The sequence below is a fragment of the Sciurus vulgaris genome (genome assembly GCF_902686455.1).
Source record: "Sciurus vulgaris genome assembly, chromosome: 3".
Lineage (NCBI taxonomy): Eukaryota > Metazoa > Chordata > Mammalia > Rodentia > Sciuridae > Sciurus > Sciurus vulgaris.
In genome coordinates this window covers 13,226,786-13,245,442 of record NC_136463.1, presented here as the reverse complement: position 1 = coordinate 13,245,442, position 18,657 = coordinate 13,226,786, and the positions used below count along the sequence as shown (strand labels likewise).

Genomic DNA, 18,657 nt, shown 5'->3' with positions numbered 1-18,657 from the left:
TTTATGAAGGCTTTGTCTAGTATGAGATAACTATATTTATGTGGTATGTCTCTGTGTCTTCTACTCTGTTTGTTCCATTGGTCTTCGATTCTATTTTTGTGTCAATATCATATTGTTTTTGATACTATAGCTCTGTAGTATAATTTAAGGTCTGGTACTGTGATGTCTCCTGCATTACTCTTCTCATTAAGGATTGCTTTGACTATTCTGGATCTCTTATTTTTCCAAATGAATTTCATGACTGCTTTTTCTATTTCTATGAAGAGCATCGTTGGAATTTCAATGGGAATTGCATTAAATCTGTGTAGTGCTTTTGGTAGTGTGGCCATTTTGACAATATTAATTCTGCCTAGACAAGAACATGGGAGGTCTTTCCATTTTCTAAGGTCTTCTTCAATTTCTTTCTTTAGTGCGCTGTAGTTTTCATTGTAGAGGTCTCTCACCCCTTTTGTTAGATTGGATTCCCAAGTATTTTATTTTATTTTTATTTTTTTGAGGCAATTGTAAATGGGGTAGTTTTCCTGATTTCTCTTTCAGCTGATTTGTCATTGGTGTATAGGAATGCCATTTGTTTGTGAGTTTAAGAAGCTTTTTGGCGGAGTTTTTTGGGTCTTCTAAATATAGAATCATGTCCTCAGCAAAGACTGATAGTTTGAGCTCTTCTTTTCCTATTTGTATTCATTTAATTTCTTTCTTCCATCTAATTGCTCTGGCTAGGGACTGTGTTGAATAGACGTGGTGAAAGAGGGCATCCCTGTCCTGTTCTAATTTTGCTCATTTGTTTTTGTTAAGTAATAACCTACTGCAAGGTGGGAACAGGAAATGCCCAGAGCTGTGTTGCTCCAATGTTACAGTAGGTAAGGATCACCCGTGAGGACTCGCTGACCACACAGACTGACAGGTTCTGCTCTTGGTTTTGGAGCACAAGGCTCGGGACTCCTGCTGTGGGAGCAGCAATCTGCAGCAGCTTTGAGAACTTGACTGTGATGAGCCATGGAGGGTGCCTGGCCTGCCTGCGATGCCCTCTTGTCATTCCTGTGCTTAGCCCCACACCAAACAGTGCTCCCTCTCAGGCCGCCTCCCCTCCACAGCATGCTGGAAGAATGGCCCTGAACTCAGGACCACACAGGTGACTCACTGCCGCTGCCAAGAAATCTTTTGGTCATGTTTTATGACGAAAACTCCCAGGATCCAGATTATACATGTTCTCATTCAAGTTCTAGCTTCATGCTGTCACTTGACAGGTTCCTGAAATTCTCTGAATCTCCATTTCCTCATCTATAAAATAAAGATAGTAACAGCCTCTTCCAATAGGAACTCTAAATATTAAATGAGATTATGGAAGGAAAACCTTTAGCTTAGTGCCTGGTGAATAGTAAGCACTACTTTACTATTATTCTTGTTTATATCACCCAGCGGGTAAACAGCATCACAAGGATGTTCTGAGCACTCACTAGGTGCCAGGCAGCCTAATAAAATGTGGGATCTTGCAGTTGATAAGCCTCTTGGGGCTTTGGGTGCATGGCACCTGCACTCCAGCGCATACAGCTTTCCACCTCCAGAACTGGCACGGGAACCTGGGATGAACCCCTCTTCCTGATGAGTGATCTGATGATGTCAGGGTGACAAGATCTTTACTGGCAAATCCTCTTATTATCTCAACCACATCTTTTTTGTTTTTGTTTTTGTATTTTCATCTAGATGTTCTCGTTACCTTTGGGATCTCTTTCTGATGAGGCCCATGAATGTCTCTGGTTCTTGACCGCTCTTGGTACCAAACCAAATGCACAGCCTCAGCATCTCCCTGGGAGCAGTGAATGATGGGGTGGCTTTGGGATGCTGCTTCTGGGTTCAGGGCTGGCATGACAGCTCCAGGCTACAAGAATCAAGTGACTTCTGGGCTCTGGGTCTCACCGAGGGAGCCCCTGCACAATGTCTTCACTCGGCAACACCTGCCGAACGGGGAGACTCCGGCATCCTGCTTCCCAAGCTCCCAAGCCCAGAGCAGCATAGTAGTCTAAAAAGAAAGAGATTCTGCAGGATGCCACCATGATGGGCACCCACAAGGACAACCTGCACACTGATGAATGGACTCTGCTAGGGGAGAAAGAAGGTGGGCGGAGAGGCTGTTATGTAGTTCTCCCTGGCACCAGGGAGAACCCTCCATTTGTGCATGATCACCGCTCCCTATACCTGCTGCCCCCGAAGCTCACTCATACAATGGCTCTTCTCTGAGGGAGAGAGGATGACATCAGAGACACAGAAAGCCAACTTCCCATCAAGTCCTCCCCTGCATATCATGATGGGCCAGGCTAGTAAATGGGGAGGGAGTGCAAGGCCCCCAGCCCCTCCCTTGGCCGCCCCCTCTGTCTGATTACTTCCCCTTCCTCTCTGCTTAAAATAGACTACACCAAACTGAAATAACCCAGGAGATTAAATTAAATTAAATCGGGCCTGGCTCCCAGGCAGCTGCTAATAAAATCATAAGCATTCACATGAGCGTGGTGGACAAGGGCAAAAATGTTTTCTGGTCCTGCCCCCCCCACCACGATCCCCAGCCGGAAGAAGCTGGATGGCTTACAGGACAAAGCCCACTAAAGCCAACTCTCTGTCACCTTCACACAAGGGACTGACTGAGTGCTGAAACCTTCCAGGCTGGGAACAAGCAGGAATTTGGTCTCACTAGCCAGCCCGAGGCAGACTCATCTTTTGGGGGTCTCTGCTGGGCTTTCTTTCCAGGAGTGCCCTGACTGAGCATCAAGCATGAGTCCTGGCTAGTCTGTGGCCTCTTCCCTCGATCAGTCTGCAGGAAAGGATCAACTGTTCACCCCAGGGCTGTTCCCATCACCTGCAGGATCAATGACTTTAATAGGCTCAAAGCTGATTCTCTGAGAAACACGTGTATCAGGGCCGCTGGGAGTTCCTGTGAACAGGAGACCATTAGTACCCATCTCTGGAACACTTGTCCTTGGAGAGAGACAAAATAAAAATAAAGTTGTTTTTTCTTTCTTTCAGCCTCTGTTTCTATTCTACCATTGCCATCTCTAGTCTGAAAATACAAAGCTGAAGATAAACATTAATTAAAAGTATGAGGTCAGGGTTAAAGAGGTTTTCACTGGCAAAACCTTTCCCAGCTCAACGACAGTTAGAAAAAAAAAAAAAAAAAAAAAAACTCTGGACATTCTCATGACCTCTGGGATCTCTCCGGGAGAGGGCCCATCTGTCAACGCCTTAGACCACCACAAGACAGCCACATACATCAAGCCTAATGACAGACTCAAATGACACTGAAAATAAGTGATTAGGAGCAAGAATCTTATATGTAAAACTGCTAATCCAGTGAAGTCACCACTATGGTGACTCCAAATCCTTAATGTACCAAACTGTTCATGGTTCACTGAGTTGTGATGCTGGAATAATCTCCAAATTGACAAAACTGTCAAGTAGAAAGAGGAATTAAATGGGAAGACAGCCAGCAATGAAGAAGCCACACATCAGGGACCATGCACAGGATGAAGACCCCCATGCTCCCCACGGGGTGGGCATCTGCCATCCACGTGTGTCTCGGGATGGCAGGGAGAGAAGCCCTGACATTTTGAACATTGTGCTCACAGTTTACAAATCAAGCAGGAAACACATCATTTCCCTAACCGTGGGAGGGCCTGGTGGCAATGATTCATGAATAAACTGTACCTTGCTTTTCTTTTCCTTGGCTGAATGGCAGCCAGGCAGCCTGGCTTTCCTGGGGCAGAGGCTAAGAGTGAAGAGGCATTGTTAGCGTGTTGCCAACTAGTTCATTGTCACGGTTGGAATTCCTCATGAAAGCAACGCCCCGGGGGCCAGAGGTGCAGGTCTGCCAAGCAGGCGGCCTGGCCAGCAGACAAAGCTGGTGGAGAGTAGTTGAAAGCCAGTAGCTCAAAATGCAGCCCAGAAGTCTTTGTCCAGAGCCTGGGCCCTGATCAATTGTCTCCTCCTTGTTCCACAGTCTAACTGTGACCTCATTCAAAGGACTCTGCTTCCTGCCATCACTGACCCTCTTGTACACCATTTAAGCTCACAACCTGGTATGCTGCTTTACAGCTTCTCAATGCCAGGCGTAATTAACATGCCAGGTGGTTGAGTTGGACAAATGTCACTGAATCAAAATTTTCTCTTTATCCTTGGCTGTTTCTGGAAACTGGCCAGGCCAGGAGCATGCTCATTTGTTCAAAAGGAACTTAGGAGTCATTTCAAACTTCTGTATGTAAGTTCAGACACTGTCACTGCTTTTTAGTGATTCCATGGATGTGCACAATGTGGTCAGAAGAGAAGGGCACCCAAAGGGACAGCAGGGCCCAGGTCCCAAACCAACTTCCTGCATAAGCTGGGCTTGTGCCTCGTGCTACTATTGCCTTACCTAATGTTCTGTCTGCTTAGCACCACCCCCTTTGCCTAGGAAATATCCCTCCCCTGCCCCAGTCCTCAGTTTGCCCTCTCGTCACAGTAGACTGGTCCAGAGATGGCACACAACCCAGAATGCCAGTCCCTTCCCTTCCCAGAGGGTTCAGAAGAGCCTGACACTGCAGGAGAGAGAAAGCCGTGGAAACTTCCAGGGTCCACAGACGTCTAACCTGCCGTGGGGCAGGGGAGGGGGCAAGTGACGGCAGTGCTTAGGAAGAGGAGAGGCACAGGAAGCCAGACTCTGGTTCTAGGTGATCCTAGAGTCTCAGGGAATTCCCAGCCTTGAGTTTTACAAGATACGCCTGAGGGGGTTGAGTTCGGTTTTATCCCTTGTCACCCACAATGCCCCACTTAGTAACCATGTTGCCTAAGGCTTGGTTTTTACACCTGAGAAGTGAGGGGGTTGGACCCCAACTTGGCTCCACGGGTCTTCTTCATGGGTCATGGAGGTGGAGGAGGGGCTTCCTTGAGGGACAGGGACTGGCACCAATGATGAGCTGTTTCCCTCCAAAAGGATGCTCTCACAGCAAGGTATTGGAGTGGCAGGCACCCTGGAGTTGATAGTTTCAACACCTTGAGTTTGCAGATGAGGAAAGGGAAACAGAGCAGCTGAAGCCAGGACGCCAGGGCCACAGCCGGGTGGGATCCTTCAGTTGATGCCGTCAGCTTACTATGCCACTGCTTCCCTCCTACAGGACACCTTCTGCTTTCAAAGCCTCTTCCTAGAGTATTCTAGCATCTTCCTTATGGGCATGTAAAGGAAAGACAAATGAAGTCAGAAAAGATGTTCCTGGTTATGGCTGAAACCCACTGTGATTATAGCTGCATCTTGAATGAGTCTTTAACAAAAGAGCTAATAGCCAGGTGCAGTGGCGCATGCCTCTAATCACGCAGCTCAGGAGGCTGAGGCAGGAGGATCGCGAGTTCAAAGCCAGCCTCAGCAACTTAGCGAAGCCCTGAGCAACTCAGTGAGACCCTGTCTCTAAATAAAATACAAAAAAGGGCTAGGGCTGTGGCTCAGTGGTTAAGCAACCCTGGGTTTGATTCCCAATACCGGGGGGGAAAAAAAAGTTAATAATGTGTCAATAAAGTGATACTTTGTGGAATTACATGATTCAATGCGACTGAAACAAAACTCTTTTAAGACTCCCAATACTTCTCCAGCACCAGTTGGTGGTATAGTGGAGTCAAATTCAATCTGTTTTCCCTGCAAAGTCCATGCCACAGTGTCCTCTAAAGCGGGTTACTCCTATTATCATATAAACATAAGCCCGTTATGCTAACCTCATGGAGTGTTAGCCATTTAGTTAGTGTGCTGAGGACTGCCCCCCTGCCACCCCCAAAGTATCCTGGCATCCTTCAGAAGCCAGAAGTTCTGAGAATTACAGAGTCCCTGTGCTACTGGGGTCAGGGGACTAAAATAGGCTCCAGGGTCATCCCGTGTGGTTGGGTATTGGTAAGAAGTGAGGAGGCTGGGCCGGGCAGTTTCTAACAATGGCTGCATGCACAATGCCCCTTCTGGTCTCTGGGCACACATTTACCCACGAGAGGACTTCTGTGGTTAGTGTCCAGGCAGCCTGCAAAGTGCCAGCAGCAACATACACCAGAGAAATAAGCCCCCACATACCCTGCTCCCCAGTCCCGGGGGAGTGTCTGAACAAAGGGAGAGGCCGGTATAGTGATTTCCCAAGAATAGAGCCCGCCTCTGGCCACCTCCCCACTGTGTGTGCAGTGAAGCAGGTGTTTCTGGTACATTCTCAGCCTCAGTGGGTCTCAGCTGGGGAAGCAACAGTTCCCTTGTGTAACCTTCCCCAACCTGGCACCCCGCCTTGAAAACTTTTTTAGGAAGTTTTCCTTGCTTTTGTTATTTCACCATTATTCTAGGAAAAAATGCCTGCCTTGGTTTGAAAAGGGACCCTGACTGTCTTTAATTAACCACAAACCTTGCATTAATTACAAAGGAGGACGGGAGGTGAAGCACAGCTACCGTTCTTCTCAAACGGAAAGGCCCCCGTGGGGACGCGCTGGTGCAGAGCTTCCTGCAGGTGGCCACAGCCCACTCTATTCTAACAGGGATATTTTAGAACCACCCCAGGAGCTAACTCAGCTTGTATTTTCTCAGGAAATCTGCATCTTTCCAAGTGGAAATGCCCAGAAGCTGAGATGAACACAGCCTGATGTTTCTCTGTCATTTTGATGCCAATAATCAGAGCATGTGTATATATGTTAATTGGAGAATTCTTTATAAAACATCTGGAAAAAAATGTTTTTGTAGAACCTCACAGCTGGTAGTGTTGCAAATGATTGTAAGATAGTGTCTGCCTATTCTAGCTTTCTGCTGGACCGCTTGCCCACCCCTGAAGATGGCATGGGTCAAGAGAGGAAAAGAAAGCTGTGTGTATTCTGGGACATTTCTGATGGTGAACCCAAAGATTCCCAAACACAGTACAAGGCTCCTTTTGGTGGGGAACAGGCATTGATCTGTTATTTGTTTCTTCTTTATCCAGATACCCTAAGAGCCCCTTCTTCTCCCAATCTCCCATTAAGGGGTTAAACATTTTTTAATGGAAGTGATTGAAAAGACATCATTGGCAGACTTCTATGAGCTTCCTCACTTGGTTAATGCGTGGCATTGACTTTCTACAAGAAGATCAAGTTCCTTGCAATAATTTCATGGCAATTAATCTTGTGCTTAAATGATAATCCTATAATTAGAAGCAATTAAAATCCTGCACAAGGATGACCTGCTCAGTCAAAGTCAATGTCTCTGTATGCTAATGGGGTAATCTTGAAAAAGGCCCCAGAAATAATTTGCCTCTCCCCTTCCAGGGATGCAGGCCTTGGAAGCCTGGCTTTAAGCCTCCTCCTTCATGGCAGGAGTCCCTGAAGTCAAAGGAGATGGATGACTGAGGTCCCTATAAAGAGTCTGGGGGGCTTGGGATCATTCTAAGTAGGAAAAGAGAAGCCACGTCCCTTGTGCATGGATGCCAGGGCATTTTAAGATGAAGGCAAATACTGCATTAAGGAAATGACATTGGCAACCCTTTGCTCCTCACCCCAGTCTTGCTGCCACCCACGGACATCCAGTGACTAAGCTCCCAGCACGGAAAGCTGTGTTCGAATTGCAGTAGAGAGAACCAGCATGATTAACAGTCTGTAGGAGGTCAGGCCATGAGCTGGTATACATTTGACATTTAGCTGTGCTACCAAGAAGTCAGGACGAGGTGCCCGAGTCAAGATGTAAATGATGACATGTCTCTTTAAGAGTACACAACCTTTTTCTTGGCTGATGTATGTGTCTCCAGAAGATCCCAGAAGTCATGTGGCTTCATGAATTAGGCTAAAACAGGGACATTTTAACTTGATCCAATGGGAAGAGCTGCTTGGATTTGGGATGGAGAAGCACAGTATAAACCTGAGTAAATTCTTTGTGCTGTGCCTTTTGTGTACTTCTGACATCACCATCATCTGAACAAGCATATGTCAGGCACATGTTTGAGGCCCTGGGCTGGGTGCAGGAGCTAAGGCACTCTTTGACCTCAAAGGACTTAGGGTCTGGTAGGTGGCGATCAATGCACAAAGAAATACCTAAGTGAAATGACGTAAAGAGGTCGTGAAAGGCACAGAGGGAAAGTAGTCCATTATAGACAGAGCACAAAAGGTGAGGACAGGCTTCAGAAAGGAACTTGGAGCTGGGTGTTGGAAAGCACCGAGGGAGCAGGGGACAGCACAGGAAAGGTGAGGAGTGGGCAACCCATGCGGTACCACTGCCACCCAGCTTTTTACAATTGAAACATGGGGTGGAAAGGGAGGGGTAGGGGCCAGAGGGAGGGGTCTGCAGAGGGGGTCAGGCCAGGCCCTGGCTGCAGAAGGGGTCATGCTGACATGCTGATCTTTAGGAATGCCCAACCAAGGAAGACAGAGTGGATTCGTTCTTGGGAACGCGCAGGTTGTGATCTACAGGCATGTGTGTTTGAAGGGAACCACTTGCAAGTGCTCTTGTGGAGGGGGCTCAGTACATAGCTCTGAGGTCTCAGCTCAGAGGTGGGCTCCTGTTTTGCAAAAGATGTACCTACATGTTAATTCTCTGAGTTCAAGGCGGGTGACTGCTAGAGAGACTTCGTTAAAGACTGAGACTCCCAGAGTAGGAGGAGTCTCCAGTGGGGAGGATGGAGGGCGGTAAGAAGAGCTGACCACGGCACGGTGAGAAGGGCTCACCCCGCCACCGCTGCACGGTTGGCAGTGCCCGGGGACTGTTTGCTGCCCTCCCTTCTGGGCCCATTTAATGCCTCACTGACAGGCAGGGAAGACTTCAGCCACATTCCCTGATGCCATTTGCATTTCCTGCTATTATCTAAATCCTGGGAAATGGAGGCTCTGGGGGAAAGGATGACAGACCCTCACCAAAGTGGTGCCACCAGTGCTGCTGCAATTACAGGTGCCAAAGAGCCATCCCAGAGTAACCTCGGCTACCAACTGCAGGGTAGCAACACGGAACTGGAATCGCTTTGACAGACAGCTGTGTCTGCACTCCAGGAACTGCTGTGAGCTTGCACACACTCTTCCCTGGCCAGAGCCTAGGGCCAGGGGGTGCGAGGCGGGCAGGGCATGCTAGGGTGCTAGAGGTGAGCGTCCCACATGACCTGGGCAGGCCCCTGGAACTCCCAAGCATCAGTGTCCTCAGTTACGTGATGATGGCTGTTATGGTTTGGATGTGAGGTGTCCCGCAAAACTCAAGTGTGAGACAGGGCAAGAAGGTTCAGAGGAGAAGATTGGGTTATGGTAGTTTAATCCAATCAGTGAATTAATCCCCTGATAGGGATTAACTGAGTAGTAACTGAGGGCAGGTGGGGTGTGGCTGGAGGAGGTGGGGCACCGAGGTGTGGCTATGGGGCACGTATTGGTATCTGGCAAGCGGAGACATCTCTCTGCTTCCTGACCACCATGCGAGCTGCTTTCTTCCACCACTCTCTTCCTCCATGATGTCCTGCCTCTCCTTGAGCCCCAAGGAATGGAGCTGACTGTCTATGGATTGAGACCTCTGAAACGGTGAGCCCTTACATAAACTCTTCCTCCTCTGTAATTGTTTTGGTCAGGTCTTTCAGTCACGGCAGCGAAAACACTGACTAAAACAAGGGCGAGGCCAGCACTCTTCTCTAAGGGCTGCAGTGGTGACATGACATACAGGAAGCAGCAGGTAGCCTGACCTATGCAAGGTGCTCACTCAGGGCTGGTTTCTCTTCTCAGAGGACCTGGGTGCTCAACAAATCCCAGCAGTGCCTCTGGTTAACCCATAATGTCCACCTGTTCTGCACTTGCTACTTGTGTCTTGAGAGCCCATCTCCATTTGTCAGAGGCCAGGCACAGAGACCACCAGATGAGGTGGTGGCTGAGCCAGATGCCCCAGCATTTAGGAAGAGCCTCATTCTCATTTCCCCATCCACGAGGTCCAGCCTCAGTGCAGAGTCACCAAGAAGCACTCAGGTCAGGGTCAGAATACTCACAGCCCCTTTGGTCTACTGTCCACTATAGGGAAGGGCACTGGTAGCTGTGGATGCAGGCATGTGAAGCTCACGGGAGCAAAAGAACCCAGACAGGAAAGCCGAACCCTCCTGCTTCCCCAGGGGCGTCCTTCCAACAGAGCATGAGCTACAGAGCCAGAACAAAGCTCCAGACACAAAACATGGCCCAACTTTTGGGCAATGAATAGAGTACTATGAACAGGCTGTACACACCATCACCTAGAGTCACCAGTAACATTCCCGCCACATGTAACATTCCATACCTCAGCCCGCAGGTAGCTTGCTCTCCCTTCCTTTCTCTCCCCTCCCTCCCTTCCTCCTCCTTTTCTTCTTCCTCCTAGGATTTTCAGCTTCTTGTTCTGTTCTGTTGCTTTTGCTGTACCATTTGGAAACTGCACATACTGGGGAAAATGACCCCTGAAATATCTCAGTATTCCCTCCCATAATCACATCGCCATTATCACCAGAAATTTCACACTGACACAAAAACGCTATCTCAAATATAGTCCAGCTTCGAATTCTCCCTTCCTCTTTTATCTGCCAAATGTCCTTTACAGCTGTTTTTGATTTTTTTTTTTTTTTACTTTTGTTTTATGGTTACAAGATGGAATCAAGTACTACAGATTGCATTTCATGGTCTCGTCTCTTGATTTCATCAAGAATTGGTGCCTTGGATGCTTTTATTTTTCATGACATTTGCAGTTTTGAAAAGTCCAGGCCAGTATCATGTAGAATGACTCAGTATCTGGATCTGAAGGACCCATCCCCCAATACCACCTGATCTTAGATGATACTGTAGATTTTCCATGACAGCACATCAAGAGGGATGTCCCTTCAGTTTGTGGTGTTTGGAGGGAGACTGAGTGCTAGGAGCTGAAAGTGTGTACCTTTGGTCCCCCCAACTCATGTATTGAAACCCTAACTCCATTGTGATGGTATTTGGAGGTGAGACCTCTGGGAGATAATCAGGCCATGAGTGTGGAGCCCTTATGAGGGATTAGAGCTGTTATGAGAAAGGACAAGAGAGTAGCTTGCTCTCTGCATGTAAAGACACAACGAGAAGATGGCCCTCTGCAAATCAGGAAGAGGGACCTCACCAGACACCAAATCTACCAGTGCCTGGATCTCGGATTTGATCTCAGATTTCCAGTCTCCCACATGGAGTTTTAGCCAGCTATTTGGCTGCTGTGACTAAATGATCTGACCAGCACAATTATGGAGGAGGAAAGGTTTGTTTGAGGGCTCGCGGTTTCAGAGGTCTTAGTCCATAGAAGGCTGGCTCCATTCCTCGGTGCTTGAGGTGATGCAGAACATCATGGTGGAAGAGCGTGGCAGAGGGAAGCAGCTTGCATCATCAGGAAGCAGAGAGAGAGATGCACTCTCCAGATACAAAATACTTACCCCAAAGCCACGGCCCAATTCCAATCTCCTCCAGCCACACCCCACCACTTCAATTAATCCCATCAGGGATTAATTCACTGACTGGGTTAAGACTCTTACAACCCAATCATTTCTCCTCTGAACCTTCCTGCATTGTCTCATATGTGAGCTTTTGGGGGATACCTCACATCCAAATCCTAACAAGAAGAAATAAATGTCTCTTCTTTAGGGCACCCAGTCTATGGTATTCTGTTTAGCAGCCTGAACCAAGACCCAAAGTTTGATCACTTTGTTAAAGTAGCACATATCAAATTGATATCAACAACCACACAGCAAAACATTGAGTTCAAGTAACCATACCCTTAGTGGGATACAGCCTTAAGATTTTTAAAAATTATGGTTAAGTCTTAAACTTTTTTAGTATGTTTGTTCTTGGTGGAGGTATTGAGATAAAAATTCTGAAACTGTGTTGCACAAAATGTGGAATAGAGCAAATAAACATAAGCGTTTTGATGTTTTAAGAGCTGGGGGTCTACCTAAGGGGGCAGGGACCATGAATACAGGCTGTGGAAAGACAGGGGAAGAATCAGAATTGGAAGTGCCAATGTGAAATCCTACCCCTGTCTACTGAAAGAGTTTAGACACTGTGCACACCAAGAACACTGAGCGCCCTACCATGGATCTTGTGTTCTAAGTATTATTTTCTACTTAAAGAAAAAATAAAATGATAAAAAGTTCCTTGAAGAAATGATCAAGGCACTAGGTGAGCCTTCATATTCCAGAAAGGAAGTGCTTAAAAAAAAAAAAAAAAGATGAATTATGTCTAAAGAACACAAGAGGTTTCACTGGGCCAGAGGTGGAATAGTTTGAGCATCAAAAACGTAAGACAATAAAAAATAACTTGTAAGCCCAAAGTGATACTTTAAAAAAATATAGAGGGAGGTAAAGAGAAGGCTCTTCTTTCAGAAGAATGCCAGCTAATGAACCCTGAAGGAATCAGAAAATGAACATTTTGCAACCATCGATAAAACCATCGATTGGGATTCATCAATGAATGTTGACTCCACTGGGTGGAAGGTTGCTGGACCACAGGTACAATCCTGAGACTCCTTACTAATTACAAATAAAAAAGTAGAGGGATCCAAGAGAACACCATAGCTAGGTGGCCAAATGTAGCATCACCAGTAAAGGCCAACCCGTAGTACCTGAGGATAAGCAGCTTCCCGCTGGCACTGGCCCTCTATCCAACCGGAAAGACCAGGTTCTTCAGCTGCAATGAGTTCCTGATCTGGCTACAAAGCCCGTAGCCAAGATGTTATTTAGTGGAAACTACCTCCAAGTGATACCTTTTCTCTTAAATAAGAGCTCTGTCCAACTCCTCCCTGCGGGCAGCCCCACACTGCCCACCAGTGGGGAAGGTACCTGTGCACAGCTTGCAGGCAAACAACAGGCTACCATTGTTACACTTGCTGTCACCAGAGAAAGCATGTTGTCGCTGTGACTCTGGGGTGAAGTTTGGAGTTCAGGCTATGAGGCTGGTGCTCTGCTAAGGGGGACTTAAAATCCTCCTGTTTGAAAGAGTATAGAACTCAAAGGCCGTACAACATGGCTCCTGAGGACTGTGTAATCTGTCAGTTGAGACTGTCCTCCCGGTCCCTTGAAAATGGAAAGAGGAGCCCAAGACCAGGAGGAACCCCTCCCCATGGGACCTGGATCAGAACTTCAGTCTCCATGCTAAATGAACAACCTGAAGTATTTCTGTGAAAACTAGACTCTTCTTCAAAATCATCTATCTGTGGGAGAGATGTGTTTCTGAAACAGCTGTAAAGCACATGATATTTTTTCCATTTACTTACAACATTAAATTGAAAGTTGGTTCCCATGAGGATTTTTTTTTTTTAACCGCTTCTCCAAACCAAATAAAATAGCATCCTGGAATGTAGAAAACCTATTAAAATGGCTGATTAGAGGGAAAAAAAGAATGAGACCATTCTGATAACATCAGCGCCATTGCCCAAGGGCAAAAAATAAAAATACACCATGCAGGAAGGTAGAGGCCTTTCCCACAAATACAGCACTAATCCAGAAAGACTCACCTCCGATTTCAAAAGGCTGATTTCCACCCCAGTGCAGAACTCCCGCTGGGAGTTTCTATCTTACTTTGGAAATTATTTTCAACCTGAGCGATTATAAACAGGTAAAATGGGGACTGAGCTAATCTAGCAATTAACACAGCTGCTCAGGGTTTGGGTTTAAATGTATTTTTCCAAGAATTCACTTGCATTTGGACCATAAGCTCTGCTCATTATGGTTTATTGTTTATATTTGTGTTCTCATTAAAGCCAGGCTAATTCCGCATCCCATTCAAACTATCAATGGGCGCTCTCTTTCCCCTCCCTCTCAATGCCTCCAGCCCTTTGGTTCCCTTCTTCTCCATGGGGTCTTTCCCTGTCTGACCTCTGCCCATCCTGAGCACCTTTCAGTGGTGTCCTCTTTGGAGGCCACATAATGTGGCACTTAATTACACTTGGCCTTAGACCGTTCTGTAATCCCTTCCTACGGTACCTTTTCTCCCCTAGCTTTAAGTCCTGTGTTTGGAATTTCTGTAATCTTAGAGAGCCTCATGGAGTGCCGAACGAGGCTTTAGCAAATATTTATGGGTTTACTATTTGCTCAAAAAGAGGCTCCACTTCATAAAAGAGACTTGTTTGGCTCAGTGCCCAGGCACGGAAGGGCAGACCCAGACTCAAACCCCGCCTGGCACTTTCTACCCATGACCTGGAGCAATTTCCTTCCCTCCTCCCAGTCTGCATTTGGGCAGATTGCCTTGGGCCTCGGTTCCTTTACCTATAAAGTGAGGATCATAAAGCAAACTTCCTCAAATGTTTAAATAAATAACATTGAAGTCAATCTTTCTTAGGATAGCTTAAGATTGCTAAGTACTAATGGAAATGGCAGTCACTACTGGTGAGGTGGATTTACCAGGTCATCACAGCCTGATGCCACTAAGCATCTGGATCCTCCATCCATACACATCCTGCCCTAGTTCCATGCTCACCGACACTATTTTGATGAACTGCCTTCTCTGTTCCCTGTCGCTGGAAGGAGAATACACTGGTGTTATGGTTTAGATATAAGTTGTCCCCCGAAAGCTAAAGTGTGAGACAATGCAAGAATTTTCAGAGGTGAAATGATTAGATTATCAGAGGCATCAACCATGGACTGAACCTCTAAAACCATGGGCTAAAACAAACGTTTCCTCCTCTAATTGTTCTTGTCAGGTCTTTTGGTCACAGCAATGCAAAAGCTGACTTGAAACACTGGCCATGCTGTTAGAGTACCCCGAACAACAGGGTGGCTATACCTTACAGGACATTGAACATTTAGGGATTTGGGTATGCGGACCAGTCTTCTGAGACATGTGTTAACACGAGTCTGCAGGGCGGTCGATGGTGAGGATTCCAAGGAAATGCTGTGAGCCCAGCCCCCGCCCTGCCTTGGCATCACCTCCACCTTATCCCACCACAAGTGCTGCTCCTGGACCACCATGCCTTACCTGTGACATGGAGCTTTTCATCGGTGACCTCTGCCTTCAGGTAAATCCGCCCTCTCTTCTCTGTGTGATCCATTCCGCAGAGGCTGGGGACGTTGATCACACACTGCTTGTGAACATTCATGTCGCAGGCTGGGAACGGAGAAAGCAAAGGTTCAGGCTGACCATATAGCTCAACATGGCTTCCTGTGTTTTGGTGTCTGAGCAGAAGTGGGAAGGCGTTACCCCTGACTCGATACTTCGCTATAATGTTGTTGGTGACATGAAGAACTCTTAGCAGATGTCCTTTCCAGTATGGGCTTCTGTGTGAGTGATGATATCCTTAAAATACCCATTCCATATTTACTCAGTCTTCACAGGAGCAGAATACCCCAGCCTGGTGTTCCCTGACTGCTCCAAACATTTGACAAAATCCACGAAGGTGAGTGTGTACAAAGCTCAGGCTAATTAATACTTTATGTACACACAGGCACAGAACATGCAAATTTTAAATACAGGATACCTTTTGCCAAAGAATTCCTTCTGCCTTTCTGAGCTGAATACGGAGAAAGTGACAATCTGTGGGTTGAGGATGGGAGATTCGGAAAATTTTCTTTTCCTCAAGTAACCCTGTATTTTAAAGAAGGTGTAAGTACATTGTCTTTGTGGTTTCTTTTTTTTTTTCCCCCAAGAATTTGTGTTTGATATTTTAAACCTGTCTTTAAATATTTAAATATTATTTCAAGTAAAACAAATACACTCCTGGCACAAGCCGCTGCGTACAGCTGACATTATGTGGGAGGATAAAGAGAGATCAGTCTTATTGCAGTGAACCAAAGAGGCCCTGAAGAGAGCCCCGTGCACCAGCTACAGACACCAGGCTGTGTTGGCGTCCCAGCTCTTCTCCTGCCCTTCTGCCCAGGAGAGGGGCAGCGCTGGATCCCTTGCAACTCCCCCAGGGAGGCCAGCGAGGCTGCGCTGCAGCCTCCGAGGTGGGGCCTCCCGCGCCCTTTCGTTTCCAGTGTTTAAATTTTACATGGCAAACCAAACTGAAAAAAAAAAAAGTGTCATGAATAATGCATACCCGCTATGATTAAACACGGAAATCAGGAGAAGGGACACAACCAGGAAAGAACCATTAGCTGATTCACAAGTGCGGATTCTCTTAGGCTTCTATTTCCAAAGTTGCCTGTGCCCAGGCCATACACAGGCTCTTGAAAAGTCATGTTATTAATATAACTTGTTAACTAAGTCATGTGTTTGAGTGCCCAGGCAGCGTCAGCAATTTAAAGAAAAAAAAGGAGAGGCTTTGGAAAAGGTACAGGCAACAGGGAGGGCGGGGAGGAGGAAGTAGTGCATGGGTCTTGGCTCTACCTGGAACTGGCCTTCTTTTCTGTTTTTTGGGTTTTTTTGGGGGGTACTGGGGATTAAACCCAGGGGTACTTTATCACTGAGTCACATCCCCAACCCATTTAGTGTTTTTATTTTGAGATAGGGTCTCAGTCTCACTCAGTTGCTTAGGGTCTCACTAAATTGCTGAGGCTGGCCTTGAATTTGCAATCCTCCTGCCTCAGCCTCCCCAGTTGCTGGGATTACAGGTGTGTACCACCACACCTGGCTCGAACTGGCTTTCCTACCTTGGGAAGTTCACAGGCTGTCTCTGAGTCTACTGCCTACTCAGCAAACATAGAAGATGGTTTAGATGAGTGGTTGCTAACTTTCCCCACCAAATGGACCCGGATATAGGACTAACTGTATAAGGAGCAAGAACAAGGGGAGGGATGTGGGGAGAGACTGAGTCTGCCAAGGTCAAGGTGGAGGTGGGGTCTTGGTGCCCACCTACTCATTCTACTCCCCCCCAGGAAGGATCCCCAGAAGCTCTGCAAGTCCAGGGGAAAGGGTTTAAAGCAAAACAAAGAAGCACTGATCCAGGTCAGTGGTTTTCAGTTATTTTTCAGGTAATGGAATGTGTTTTTCAAACAAAATCTAAAGCAGAATCCTAACAAATACACCAGCTGAGTGCCATTAGCATACATGTAGTAAATAAATTCAAATTTGTACCATTTATTTGTTATAAAGACATTCAAGGATGACCAACATAAAGCCCTCCAATCCAAACAAATCCCTAAAACAGCTGTTGGGGATACCAGGTGATGCCACTACGGTTTAAACATGTCCCCCAAGATTTGACGTGTTGGAAACCTCACCCTCAGAGTAATCTTAATAATGACTTAATGTTTGAGAGAGAATCAGTAGCTGAGGTTATGAGGGCGAGGCCCCCAGGATGCATTAGTGGTTGTATAGGAAGAGGAGGAGAGAGCTGAGCTAGCAGCTTGCTGTCTCTCCACGGGACCCTTCTGCCACTCTGATGAGCAAGAGGCCCCTCATCAGATGCTGAGTAGATGTGCCACCGTGCTCTTGGACTTCCTGGCCTCCAGGATCAGGAGCCAAATAAACCTCTATGTTTTATAAATTATCCAGTCTTGGGTATTTTGTTTTAGCAACAGAAAATGGACTAGGCAGTATCTCAGAGCAACCGTGACATATCATTCCTGTATTTAATTAAAGTTGTACAGCACCTATAAACCCTCATTCTTACAGAAGGTAACATGTAAATGGGAAAGTGCTGCTCATAGACTCTTCAGCTGATTGCCAAGTTCAGTCCCATGAATGAGGTTGTCTATACAAGCTCTCCAGTGTCTCTCTGTCAAGATTGGTATGTATGTAACACATGTGAGTGTCCATTTTTGTTCCAGGTTTTAAAACAGTTAAACATATATTTATAAATTCACTTAGAATTGTGCTTGCAGAACCCCTGAAACCCATCTTTGGAATCCTAGAGTTTCTTCTTCTTTTATTTATTTAAAAAAAAATGTTTAGGTATAGATGAACACAATACCTTTATTTTATTTATTTATTTGTATGTAGTGCTGAGACTCGAACCCAGTGCCTCATACATGCTAGGCAAGCTCTCTACCCCTGAGCTATGACTGCAGCCCAATCTTATGGATTCTTGAAGCATGGAAAGCCTCTGGCCTGCATGATCACAGAATCTTCATTAGGCTGTTAAATTGGACCACTTCAGAAAGCCAACAGCCCCTGCATTCTAAGTACTCTCCCTGTACTCTATAATGTTCTGCATACTGATTTTTACATATTGTGTTTGCTCCATGTAGGATACAAACACAAAGCTTTGGGCCATTACAGTGGTCATTAGTGAATGAGAATTTCATAAGATTTGCCTATTTAGAAAAATGGAATTCATAATTATCTTTTTATGTCCTAAAAGCATAAACTTTTATTTAAACAGGTAGCCTGGGGAATCTCAATTTAAGAATCATCAAAGCAAAGAGTTTCCATAGTTTTTCTTCTTTCCTCCTGGTATTTGACAGAGAACTATCCAAGACAAAAGAGGAAAATAGCCTGGGATCCGTCTCTTCCCTCAGTGGTGCTCAAAGATTTTATCTTGAACTGGACTGATATAAATTTGATCTGTTCATAAACAGGCGGGGTGAGTGAACTGAAATAAGATGCTATCTGGGTTTTTATGTTCATTCCGGCTTCAGTTTTCAGGAGAGCCTACTGGATTTTTCCATCGTCCACCCACTAATTAGAGACAGAGGAAGATAATGACTGCGGTTGCTTAGCTTATTTTGAAGCCTACCCAAATGTGGAGGTGGGGAGCCTTCGTTGGGGTTTGACTAGCCTGCGTTTTACAAGGATTAAAGATTTCTACCACTTTAAAAAAGTGGTAACTTTTTATAAAAAAGTGGTAACTTCATT

At 46.2% G+C, this 18,657-nt stretch overlaps 1 protein-coding gene across 3 annotated transcripts in view; it reads right to left on the bottom strand.

The window, feature by feature from the left end:
- The window catches only part of PRKCA (protein kinase C alpha), a 399,537-nt gene that overhangs the window by 112,021 nt on the left and 268,859 nt on the right, over nt 1–18,657 (bottom strand). For all 3 annotated transcript variants that reach the window (XM_079131599.1, XM_079131600.1, XM_079131601.1), the window contains one exon: nt 14,899–15,027. In XM_079131599.1, coding sequence (XP_078987725.1) covers nt 14,899–15,027 — 129 coding nt within the window. The remainder of the gene's footprint in view (nt 1–14,898; nt 15,028–18,657) is intronic.